This window comes from Drepanopeziza brunnea (genome assembly GCF_022702325.1).
Source record: "Drepanopeziza brunnea f. sp. 'multigermtubi' strain 214-2 chromosome Unknown ctg11, whole genome shotgun sequence".
Classification (NCBI taxonomy): Eukaryota; Fungi; Ascomycota; class Leotiomycetes; order Helotiales; family Drepanopezizaceae; genus Drepanopeziza; species Drepanopeziza brunnea.
In genome coordinates this window covers 1,509,940-1,521,987 of record NW_027094074.1, presented here as the reverse complement: position 1 = coordinate 1,521,987, position 12,048 = coordinate 1,509,940, and the positions used below count along the sequence as shown (strand labels likewise).

Below are 12,048 nucleotides of genomic sequence, written 5' to 3'. Positions count from 1 at the left end.
TTACCAAGTGCATGTGCCTGAGCCTCTGATGCAATCCAACCACCCCTGATACCAGCTCGCCTCTTCCTTTTTGTCGGAGGAATCGCTCGGTTCAGGATCCGCCACGTCAGGATCCCCAGCGATCTCCCAATTCATCCAATCAACAGTGGCGCTCGAATAGTCAAATAGCTCTTCTTTGGTTTCCCAGCATTGAGCCGAGAAATCCAACGTATTTCTGTTGACCATGTCCGATGGAATCACCACCTGCAGTTTCCCCGGCGCCGCTGGAACGCGTGCGAAGCGTAACGCTTTCTTCGGGTTCGGCTGGCCCATCACCCTGATATACTCGAGGATGGTGTTTTCGTTATCGGCCCTCCAGTTCCATAGTTGCGTCGGCTTGGACCTCTTCCTACCGTGCTTGTCCAGCCCCGTGTACTGTCCTGGGATCCAGATTTTGCTGGTCTCAGCAAACTTGTCCATGTCCGCTTCGACAACACAATACCACGAGGTCAACCATTCCGGCACGTTCCAGCTAGCAGGTTCGTTTACTATTGTGAATCTGTTAAACTCCGCGTGAATAGGATGAGGAGGTAACGATTTACAACTTACTCAAATACAAGCCATGCCCTAATTGATTTTGTTGCGCGTTATCCTTATCGAATACTCGATCTCTGAAAGGCTTTTGGTATGCATTCATCTGCTTAGCTTCCCACTATACTTTGCGTGATTAATATAAGCTTATACTTTATGTATATATTATACCGGTATACATATCAAGTGAAACTTACTTCTTGAACGGTTCGATAACCGATAATTCCCCTTTCCCCATAAGCTCTATTGACAAGAAAGCTCAAAGCTAATAAGATCGAGCAGGTAAACTGCGATGATAGTATCATTTTAGAGATACCTGTATTGAAGGTTTATATTATAGTCTCTTGATAGTGCGAGCTGACGAAAAAGGAATATGCTTGCAAGTGATAATGAAGATGATAGCGAGGAAGGTGACAGGAAGGAAGGTGATAATGCTATTCCGAAGCAAGTGCCAATAGGGACTTATATCTCTTTGAACCACCCATATTCATTTCATTCATTTCACCAAGTTGATATCAATAACATTGTAATCTCCTTCCTTTAATTGACTATTGAAAAGGTGAGCGTACTTAGCACAAAAGTACTACTAAGAATAGGACGGAATAGGACGGAATGGATGGGAGTCGATCGGGTTCTCTATCCGTAATCGTCGGCCACCTTGAAAAGCAATGAAAAAATTCCCGACCGGTCTTGCGCCACGTCGGCACCACCGACCCGGACTACGTAGCGACCGGCCCCGGGACGACAATTCTTGTCTGTCCTTCTAAACTCGATATAAGATCACCCACCGATCAATATCGTGAATACTTTTACACGAAAAGATGCACCGTAACGAGTTTCAATATGACAGACACTCAACCAATCCAATTTTGATTGTAAGTTGTTGCTCTATTGTTGTGCTGGGTGAAAGTAGTAAAAATGGTACTTTCCATGTACTAGGTACTAGGTACTATACTACTTAGTTAGGTCCCAGGCGTAATTGTTACACCCTTGAGAGTACCTCAAAAGTTTAAATCTCTACTTTAAACCCCTTGGGTGCCCGACCCTCAAGGGTGTAACGACACCTTACGCCTGCAACGTAGTACCGGTACTCTGGTTGTACTTCTCGACTTTACTGGTCCGTGCCTGAGAGACAAAGCGTGTTCAAAGCCTCGACCTCATCAGAATCGCTCGAGTACGGCGAGTCATTGAGAACTCCACCGGCAGCTCTGATCACCGTTCATTTACCAGAGCGATTTTAAGCTTAACGGTAACGTTGGTACGAGTCAGATGGGAAGGAAAGGTATCATAGCTTACGATGATTATTGATTTTGGTACTGTACCGGTATGTCAAGATTGCCGTGCTGAATAAGAGAGGAGCACGAAAATTGGACTTGGAGCGAAATCCATTAATAGTATATGTGTATCACCACCAACTGCTTTTTGATAATTACGTAGTCGGGTAATATGATAGATTCGATGTTTTCGTATCGATATTTGTGACGTTTTCTTGAATCAAGGTTGTGGTAGTGGAGATCTTTGAGGCGGGCAGGTAAAATTTACTACGTAGGTAATTATTCGGGACAGCTTTGAACTATATTTTCACTACTTTTGAATATATTGACTCGCAACAGATGAATGCAACTGTATATCTAAAAGTACCGGTCTGTATAGTAATGTCTTCTGGGCATTGAGATATATATTTTTTTAATTGTCTATATTGGTAGTTGTACCGGTATCTTAGTAAGTGTTTTGATGTTGCCGACTTGTCCCGGGTCGGTGGTGCCGACCTGGCGCAGCCAGGTCAGGGTGTTTTCCTTGGTTGAATTCAATGTAAATAGTGTGGCCGAAGATTCCCTGACTAGTAGCCGATACTGCTTTCATGCGATTCCCTCTTACAACTATTAAAACTCAACGCTAATACCCAACCACCAGCTTGATTGGATTGGAGAGTTCAACTACCTAGGATCAAGTAAACTGGGTAATAGCTCATACTTCCAAAGCGTACTTAAGAGATGCAGGAAATTTGTGGTTCGTGACAGTGATAGAAAAAGTCATCGTTCTTCCTTGCAATTAATCTGATGGGGCTCCATCATCCTCTTCTCCACCTTTGCAGGACGTTCATGCCGGCACTTCGACAACTTCGCGACGAACCCACCACCACTTACTACTGTACGTACTTACTACCCACCACCACCTTCTCCATTGCCCCCACCTCGCCGTGACTCGTGTGCAGGGCGTTCCGCAGACTGTCTCGATTTAGAATTCCCCGATTCTGGCGTTTCAAATCAGCAGCAGAGAAGCACAGACTGACTCAAGACGCATCAAAAGCACGACTCACACCCCTACACCCCGACGGTCTTTCGTGGTATAAACCTTGGTCAGCGGCTATATTGTTGCCTCGGCTGACAGCCACATCAGAGTCCAGACCCCTTCTGCAACGTGCGATCCCATCGATCGTCCAGATGAGCAACTTGCAAACCGCAGGGGATATTCCCCTCCAGATCACCTCGGAGAACTCGTCTTCAGAGCGTCGCATCACCCCATCATGGACCGTCGGGCAACTCAAGGCCAAGCTGGAGCCAGTCACCGGCATCCCTCCTCTCTCACAGAAGCTCACTTTGAGGCTGGGAGGCCGGCAACCGATCCTCCTCGAGGCTGCTGATGAAGAGCACACGCAGCTGGGAAACTGGCCTTTGGCACCATATGCCGAGATCCACGTGAGTTTGAGGTTTCTGATCACCCCCCTCCGAGGCTCCGACGCGCCTTATGGAACATGGGTGATACTCTCGGGCATTATCCATACTCCGGCAGGTCCGGCAAGAGCCTTATTCTAGGGTCGACCCTTATCCTTGTGGGACCGTTGAGCCAGCCAAGGTGCAGGTTCGCGGAGAGTCAAACAAGGTTATCTCCAGAGCCGCCAATCGCAAAAGTGGCATTGTTGCTGATGTTCGTCTGTTGCGAATCCGGTTCGGTCTCTACTCTGTAAGACATTGCCAGAAATGTCTGATCACCTCTTTCGTGCAAGATGAAGTAACTTCAGGAAGTCATAACCTTCTAGCGGCTTCTGCCACTTGCCAATCGTACAGCGAGTACTGCTAGCAAGCACCGATGACCATTTCTCTACATGCATCTACCGAGTTTGCAGAAACCAGATCTTGCTTCATCCCAAATTTGGCTTTATCAAGCTAACCTCACATCTCACAGGTTACTGATATCCGGCCTCCTGGAATGCGTCCAAACTACACGGACGCTAGCATGGTCGCCAAGTATGAGATGTCACCTGATGAATATGAGCAGAAGACCGACAGTGTCCTAGCGTGGAAGAAAGCCAACAAACTTGGCCGTTTCGATCCTTCTGCCCCTTCTCTCGAGCAGGCAAAACTCCAGGCCATCGATGCAGAGATCAAGAACAGAGGAATTGAAGTTGGCAAGAGATGTAGGGTCGGGGAGGATGATTCCAAGAGAGGCGAGGTCATGTACGTCGGCGATGTGGAAGAGATTCCAGGAGGCCCAGGCAAGTGGATCGGTGTGAGGTTGGATGAGCCGGTTGGTAAGAATGATGGGAGCTTGAAGGGTAAGAGATACTGGGGAAAGGATGGCGATCCCAAGTTCGGAGTCTTCGTAAGACCTGAGCGGGTCGAGGTTGGAGCGTTTCCTATGATCGATGATTTGGAGGACATGGATGAGATATGATGGAATTACGTCGACTCCAGTCGACTCACTCGAACTCACTCAGAGATTCGGCCAGGACACCTGTGTAAGACTCCGGTCAAGCCAGGGCGCCTCAAAAGTCATTGAGATTTCAAGTCAGCCCTACCAAAAGCGCCTGTCTATCCCACGTGACCGGTATTAAACTGCTTTGATTGTTACATCCGTATGCGAGACCTCAAACCAAAAGAGATCAGGGACGGAATCCATAATTCACAGACTGATCAGCTCTCAATCCAAATTCTAGACATGAAAAGTCTACAAGTCAGGGCACATCTTTCGGCTTGGCATCTGGGACATTGCGGCACAGCACTAAGTATCCCGCCCTCATATCTCAAGCAGACGAATAGATCACACCTCTAGACGGGACTGGATTAATGGCACGAACCTGAGTTTTAAAACGTTGGGCATTTTATCTTAATCCCACAATTGATTTGTATGCCTCTAGCCGCTACACAGCCGTCTCGATTCTTAACAACCCTTCGCGCTGGTATTCAGGCGACAGCCCGTACGATGATTACCAGTATGACGTGCTTCAACCATCTATCCAGCTCTTGAATAACTGACCTCGTCATTCCACTCTTCTCCGGCTTTCTGATTACCGATTTGGTTCTCCAAAAACCCGACCGTCCTCCAGAGAGTCTCAATCAACATAAATCAACCGAGATGGCGCCAAACGCATCTGACCCGAAAGACCTGAAGCTAGTCCTAAACCTCGCCCGTCGCCGTGCGCTGTCTACTCTCATAGACAAGATCATCTCACATATGCGCTCCAAGATAGAAGCTTCATTCAATGGCCCGCAGGCCGAATCAGCAGCGCCCCTTTTCCTCGGAGGCAACAGCAGAAGCAGCTCTAGCGATAACACATCGACATCACCACAGCCCTCTCCATCCCCCGATCCAGGAGCCGAAGCGCGCCAGAAACGTCTAGCGGCTTGCTTAGAGAAACCGTTGTCGACTCCTAAGCTGCGGGAACTCCAGAGGGATGCTCTCTCGTACTTGGACAATTGGGCTCGGGAAGTAGGAGCGGTGCTCGGGAAGGCTTCTGGTGGGCCGGAAGATGCCAGGTCGGAGCAGAGGAGACGGGACTACTGGCTGGCAGCGAGAAACCCTGCACCAACTCCGCATTCATCTGTGGTGTCTCCGCCTCCTGGCGTCAAAGACGTAGCGGCAGAAGTCGAGGCTGACGCAAGAAGAAGGAAAGAGGCGCAGGACGTTCTACGGTTGCAGTCCCGATATCACCCAGTCCCGACTCGACTGGGCACCATTTCGAAGGAGGAGAGGGTTTGTGTTGTCAGCTGCGTGGTTCTGCTCTTGCTGAGTCTGGGCCATTACTCGGCACACTCGAGGGTGTTGCTGTGCTATCTCACCAGCGCGTTAGCGTTACCGCTGAGCGTCCTTATGAAGGAGGAGACGGAGGTTGCACAGACGCTTCTGCTGGCCTCCAAAGCCCTGACAGCTGATGCGGAGACGCAGAAGCGACGAGCTGAAAACGCTTCGTCGAGGAGATGGAAGGTTGGCTTGGCGTCCATTGCTGGAGCCGCGGTCATCGGCATCACCGGTGGGCTGGCAGCTCCGGCTGTAGCCGGGGCCATCGGCGGTATCATGGGGGGCGTTGGGCTGGGTGGTGTTGCCTCGTTCTTCGGGATTTTTGCTATGAATGGGGCTTTGGTTGGGAGCTTGTTCGGCGCATTTGGGGGCAAGATGACTGGCGAGATGGTTGACGCTTACGCGAAAGAGGTATCGGACTTCAGGTTCCTGCCTCTTGCTTCTGAATGGGGTGAGCACGGGACGAAAGAGGAGGCACAGACGGAAGGGAGGAGACTTCGCGTCACAATCGGCATCAACGGATGGCTCAACAACAGAGACGACGTCCTCAAACCCTGGAGAGTCCTCGGGAGAGAAAGCGAGGTTTTTGCCCTCCAGTATGAGATGGAAGCCTTGATCGCGTTGGGCACGAGCTTGGACGACATGGTCTCCTCCTACGCATGGTCTTACATAAAGATGGACATTCTGAAACGGACGGTCCTGGCCACGCTCTGGTCGGCTCTTTGGCCTGTCTATCTCCTGAAGATGGCGACTAGCATCGACAACCCTTTTGCCGTAGCAAGGAGCAGAAGTGAGAAAGCTGGGGAGGTACTCGCCGACGCGCTCATCAACAAGGCTCAAGGGGAACGGCCCGTGACACTCGTCGGCTACTCTCTGGGCTCCAGGGTCATATATTCGTGTTTGAGAAGTCTGGCCGACAGGAAAGCTTTTGGCCTGATTGAGGATGTGGTCTTTATCGGGAGTCCGGTGCCGAGCAGTAGTAACAGCTGGCGTGTGATGCGTAGTGTCGTCTCTGGCAAGCTCATCAACGTATACTCCGAGAACGACTATATCCTCGCTTTCCTCTACCGAGCGACGAGCATCCAGTTCGGCATTGCCGGTCTACAGGATATTGGCGACGTCGAAGGCGTCGACAATTTGAACCTCAGCAAGGAAGTCAGCGGCCACTTGCGATATCCAGGTAAGCGAACGAGAGTTCTCCCCCACATATGGAAACATTCGCGGAGCAATATTACTAGCTGATATGATATGTGGCATAAGAACTGATCGGTAAGATTCTGAAGAAGAGCGGCTTCGAAGGGATCCTTGTCGAGGATACAGTCATCGAGGGCGACGTCGCAGAGATCCAACTGTTAGATGTTGAGATGGGGGTACTGAATGTGCAGGATGGCGACCAAAAAGGAGAAGGAGGGTATGAGACAGATCTGCTTTGTCTAATGGACAGCGAGCCGCCAACTGCCGAACTCGAGGCGGGGACAAGTTACGCAGATAGAGACAGACGAGATCCAGCACAGGGATTCGATCCAAGGTCGAGTAGAGCACTGGACACGGAAAGGGTTGGTGGAAGTAGTATTCGTCACGGGCTCGAGGATCTGACCATGGGACTTGCTGATCTGGACATCACGAACCCCAACGTGGAGAGGGGAAGCGAGCCTCCCCAGCTCTCCCCAGCGCAAACCCACCCTCCCGGAATCTCTCAAGTCAATCTCAATCAGCAAGAGCAAGAGCAATATATCGAGGCTGGTCGTGAGCGTGGCCGTGGCGTAGTGGACACCACACAAGGTCTCTCGGGGGTTGACTTCACCGACCGCCAACACGATCATAGGGAGTACGCATCTGATAGCAGCGGCTCCCAAATGATCGATAACGACTCTGACGACGATTGCGGCTTGACGGTCGTTGACCATATGCCAATTCCAGATGATGAGCAGTGATGACGTTGTGGGAAAGCAGCAAAGTTCCGATGATTTATGGAGGGAGAACTCAAGACTCGATTTCATAGGGAATATGGACTGGTACTCGTTCGCTCTCACCTGTCATCTGCCTCGTGTCCAACAGTGGCATGCATCTCGAAGATGGTCATGCTTAGCGATCGATGCAGATGCAAAGGACGGTAAGTATCGAGTCAAGTAGTCGTAGTATCTAGTTTAGCCTTACCGTTTCGATCACTAAGATGAAGTGAGAGGTTAGAGAGCACGCGAGCGTGTAGAGACTATAAATACAATATTTTAATCGCGCTAGTAGGTGAGCACCATGGTACAATGACGGCTCCAACCCAGACTCCTCCACTTGATAATAATACCTGCTGTAAAGACTCCTAGCAAGCATCCAGCATCCTAGGCCATCCCAGAGTAGCACTCGTACCCCGTCAATCCAGCCTCCGAGACCAGCGGCAGCCAGAACGGACTCGTTCGGCACGCTGCGGCACCGTATCCAACTAACTACCTTGGAGATGCCTTCCATGGATCCCACGCTTCCAGGTGGCTCGGGCTTCTGTGCGGCCGTAATCGCCTTGAGGAAAGTTGCCAGTCGTGCGCCCGCGAAGCAGACATTGTCCGTCGCGACCCCATTAACCAACCACGACGTGATCGGCAGCGATGGTGGCGGTCTTGCCCCGGCCGACGAACTCTCACGCGGCTTCGGTCAGTCGCGGCTCTACCAGACATTCGTGCACCACTTTCAGGGCTTGGGATCTTGGTCCTCGTCATCCCCGTCTGCCGATAGATCCTATTCCAAGTTAGAATCTCGGCTCATCTCTGGCGTCCAGTTGTTCTTCCTGCGGCTTCTCTCTGAATGGCTTCTTCAGAGACGAACACTTCGGGTCGGAGGCTTGCTCGTTATCGTCTGCTTTGCTCTCTCGGCATTGCGCTTCTCTGCCTTTTTTTTCACGGAAGGCACGCAGTGGCTGGGTAGAAAGGACTATGGATCCATGCGGTGGCGCCCTGTCTCAGTTTTTCCTCGGGTGCAGAATTCCGTAAAGGTATCTATCCTGAGAGAGCTGTTGGGGGGAGGAAATCGTTTCGCCGTTGCTAGTACGGAATTTTATCTGTTATCTATTATCCAGTTACATGGATAAACGACTCTAGATGTGTGGTGTACTTGTTGATGCACAATTGCTTTCGAAATTAGGCATTCACCTCCTTCCTTGTCCACCTTTTGTCGCTGGCATCCACATTGAGAATGAAGCCGCCTTGGACTCATACTCTAAGTCGAACCCAATCACGGTCTGGATCTTGCCATTCTAGCCGAATATATAACTATCCGCCAAATTCCGGATCTTGCCATTCTTTTCGAATTGGTCGAGGGCTTGAGGAAAGCCTTTGTAGGAGCAGATACGGTCCGAGCACGACCTGAAATCTATCGTAGAACGCGCAAGGGAGAAACAGTGGTGTATAGCCTTGTCGATCGATGTGGGATTATAGCAGAAGAGTTATGCATAAGGGGAAGGCGCGAAATTATCGGGCAGCGCTTGTCGCCGAGCTAGCAAGCTCGCTAAAGTGTCAATAAGAACCTCGCGTGAGACCACAAACAATCAAGGCCTTCTTGCTGCCGGTAGGATTCTCTAAGTTCGGTCAAGCCAGTCAGGCAAAGCTGAAGTCGATAAAAACTTTGGCCAAGGGGGTTTCGTGACAAAGTGCTGGGGACGTGGTTCACCGAGTTTAAATGGTGGTCACTGTCGCACAAACTTTTGCAGAGATGCGCGTTGGAATTTCACGCCAGGGTTTAATTGCAAGGAAACATCCCACTTCCCTTGGAGCAAAAAGTAGTTGGCGGTCTGCTGAAAATAATGAAATGTGGCATTCTGCTTTCGAACCGTTTCGGGTACGGGTACGGGTCCGTGTCTTGAGTCAATCCAAATCCGTGGACTACCTTGATTTGTTGACTTTCAGCTGACATTGGCGAGTTCTATGAGAACCACGTGCATGAGAATAAGTGTGGTCACCGGTTATGTGATCCAGCTGCAGTAAATTATGATCTTTCCCCCAGGCAGAGTGAGACAAAATCGATGACCATATCTTGGTGCTATCCAACCATCACCGGGTCGGCGACCCTGCTTATGTTGTAGAAATCTGACGTGCAGGAACGCCCTTGAACTTGAAGTGGAAAACCATTCCCTCCGTCCTGGACATTTTTCGTCGAACGGCCTGGTCAACTGGCTTCAGAGTTAGAATCCTAGACCCGTGCAATGTGCACGAGGCCTACGAGAATGGAAGGAAACCTGCCCTCAAAGTTCAAGTCAATCTCTCCCCTTCTCCCCATCTCCTCCTCCGGCCCATCGACCTCAACGTCCTCTCAAACTCAGCATGCACCTCTCGACGAAGCTCATTGTGCTCTCCGTCTTTCTCTCAAGCCCCCTCACGGCATCGAGTCAGCGTACTGTCCCTCTACAAAGAGCCAGGGACTGCTGCAGGGAACTGACTACCAAGACACATGTCAACATCCAGAGCTGGCCGCTTGCTTTGTTTACCCAAACGTACCTATACGCCAAGTTCCACTACTGGTCGAGTGCCAACGCCGATTTCACGCCGGCCTGCGTCGTGTTTCCAACAAGCGCCCAAGATGTATCGGCTACTGTCCAGGTCCTGCTGAGACATCCAGATGTTCCATTTGCTACCAAAAGCGGCGGGCATAACGCCAACGTTGGCTTTTCGAGCACCGATGGCGGGGTACTGATATCGATGGCAATGCTGAATTCAACGACTCTATCCTCCGATCGGAAGACAGCTTATCTGAGCCCAGGTAAGTCAGATCCTCGAGTATACTCCCAAGACAAGTCAGTCACGCCCAGAAGATATGGGCAGGAGAAATATGCTTACGGCAATATTCTGATGACCAGGAGCCAGATGGATGGATGCCATGACAGCTTTAGAGCCTTACAATGTTGCTGTCGTTGGAGGACGATTGGGTAAGCCAGGCTGGGTGACCGGCGACTGAGGGACTAGCTGCTGAACATTCCAGGCGACGTTGGCGTTGGAGGGCTGCTCCTAGGTTGTGGGATGAGCTTCCTGAGCGCCCAGCATGGGATGGCGTGTGATAATGGTAAGCCGTGCTCTCTGCTGCTCTGTTAACGCTGACACTTTCCCAGTAAAAAATTACGAGGTCGTCCTTTCCAATAGCACAATCGTCAACGCAAATCCATCTACGAATCCCGATTTGTTCTGGGCTCTGAAAGGAGGCGGCAACCAGTTTGGTAAGAGTAGACGAGTATTAAGAGGAAGCTCCTGACCGCTTCCCAGGGATCGTGACCAGGTTCACTGTCAACACTGTTCCCATCGGTCTAGTAAGGCCAACGCCTCTCTGGACAGCATTGACATCGCTAATATACTCATTTAGGTGTGGGGAGGAGTGCGGATTTACAGTCGAGCTTACGCACCTCAAATACTGAGCGCCACCCAAAACTTCACCGAGAATTTTTCTGACCCAAAGGCTGCCATCATCGTTACCTTCCAGACACTGATCGGCAACCTGGAGCAATTCTTTGCCGTCTTCCTTTTCTACGATGGTCCAGATGTACCAGCCGAGATCTTTGCCGGGTTTGATGGTCTCCCTACAGTAAGAAACGACGCAAAAACGCAGACATATAGTGCGCTGGTATGGCCATCTCAGATATATTTCAGCCCTCTGACTGACAGTTGAGCCAGCTCATAGCCAATGCGCAGTTTGGCAGCATTTACGGCTTTCGGTACATTTTCCGAGTAAGTGAACATCGTCCTGAGGTTGATAATACTCTAGCTGATTTCCAGTAGGGTGCCACAATTCCCAATCTTCCTGGTCGGAACGGCACTGACCTCATCAATGCAAACTTCAACAATTTCATCTCGTACACTTCGCAGGAACCTGTCCAGCCCGGCTTTGTCTTCACCTTCATCTACCAGCCGAAGCCAGTCGCCGTAGCAGTAGCATCAGCACGAGTGAATCCGCTGGGAAACCTCCTCGGCTTGTCTCCTGACCACGGCGACCACCAGTGGATGGGTGTGACTTGCGCCTGGCTCACGAAGATGGGAGACGCAGATGCATATCGCATAGCCACAGATCTGACCGACAACATTGTATCGTATACCAAAGCAGCGTACCCAGACGCATTCGGGTCGAATTTCCGAGCCGGGACGCCTGCGGATGGATACAAGCCTGCAGTTTTTATGAACGATGCCATGGCTGACCAGCAAGTCTTCCGAGGCTATGGAGATGATACATACCAGCGCTTGAAGAGCATTCAAGAAGCTTATGATCCCATTCAGTTCTTTCCCAGTCGGACAGGAGGCTACAAGCTCACTTGAGTTGATCAACCGCGGTCCAGCTTGAAGACAGATTTGCGTCTACATTTCCATTAGACATTAGCATCTATCGTGCCCCTCCCCTGATTACCAACCGGTTTACGGAGAATATAAATTGAAATGCTTATCGCTGTCACATACGAGTTCTTAAATCGTATTCGTGGGGAAGTTGAGATATTTTGAA

The 12,048-nt window shown here is 50.5% G+C and overlaps 4 protein-coding genes across 4 annotated transcripts; 3 read left to right on the top strand and 1 right to left on the bottom strand.

The window, feature by feature from the left end:
- L3040_006552 (uncharacterized protein) lies at window positions 1-875 on the bottom strand (the record flags this gene model as incomplete). The annotated part of the gene is made up of 3 exons (XM_007290127.1): window positions 1-527; window positions 589-691; window positions 768-875. The coding sequence occupies 3 exons, from the start codon at window positions 873-875 to the stop codon at window positions 1-3; spliced, it is 738 nt and encodes a 245-aa protein (XP_007290189.1).
- A 1,689-nt stretch (window positions 876-2,564) lies between these two features.
- On the top strand, window positions 2,565-4,245 carry L3040_006551 (uncharacterized protein; the record flags this gene model as incomplete). The annotated part of the gene is made up of 5 exons (XM_066154156.1): window positions 2,565-2,580; window positions 2,666-2,721; window positions 2,881-2,917; window positions 2,971-3,269; window positions 3,757-4,245. The coding sequence occupies 5 exons, from the start codon at window positions 2,565-2,567 to the stop codon at window positions 4,243-4,245; spliced, it is 897 nt and encodes a 298-aa protein (XP_066011138.1).
- Window positions 4,246-4,926: 681 nt separating this feature from the next.
- Window positions 4,927-7,523, top strand: L3040_006550 (uncharacterized protein; the record flags this gene model as incomplete). Its single annotated transcript, XM_007290125.1, has 2 exons — window positions 4,927-6,769; window positions 6,850-7,523. The coding sequence occupies 2 exons, from the start codon at window positions 4,927-4,929 to the stop codon at window positions 7,521-7,523; spliced, it is 2,517 nt and encodes an 838-aa protein (XP_007290187.1).
- Window positions 7,524-9,893: 2,370 nt separating this feature from the next.
- Window positions 9,894-11,867, top strand: L3040_006549 (uncharacterized protein; the record flags this gene model as incomplete). The annotated part of the gene is made up of 8 exons (XM_007290123.1): window positions 9,894-10,329; window positions 10,427-10,495; window positions 10,549-10,629; window positions 10,676-10,780; window positions 10,827-10,870; window positions 10,924-11,181; window positions 11,232-11,285; window positions 11,337-11,867. 8 exons carry the CDS (start codon window positions 9,894-9,896, stop codon window positions 11,865-11,867), a joined length of 1,578 nt encoding a protein of 525 aa, XP_007290185.1.
- Between the last annotated feature and the right edge of the window lie 181 nt (window positions 11,868-12,048).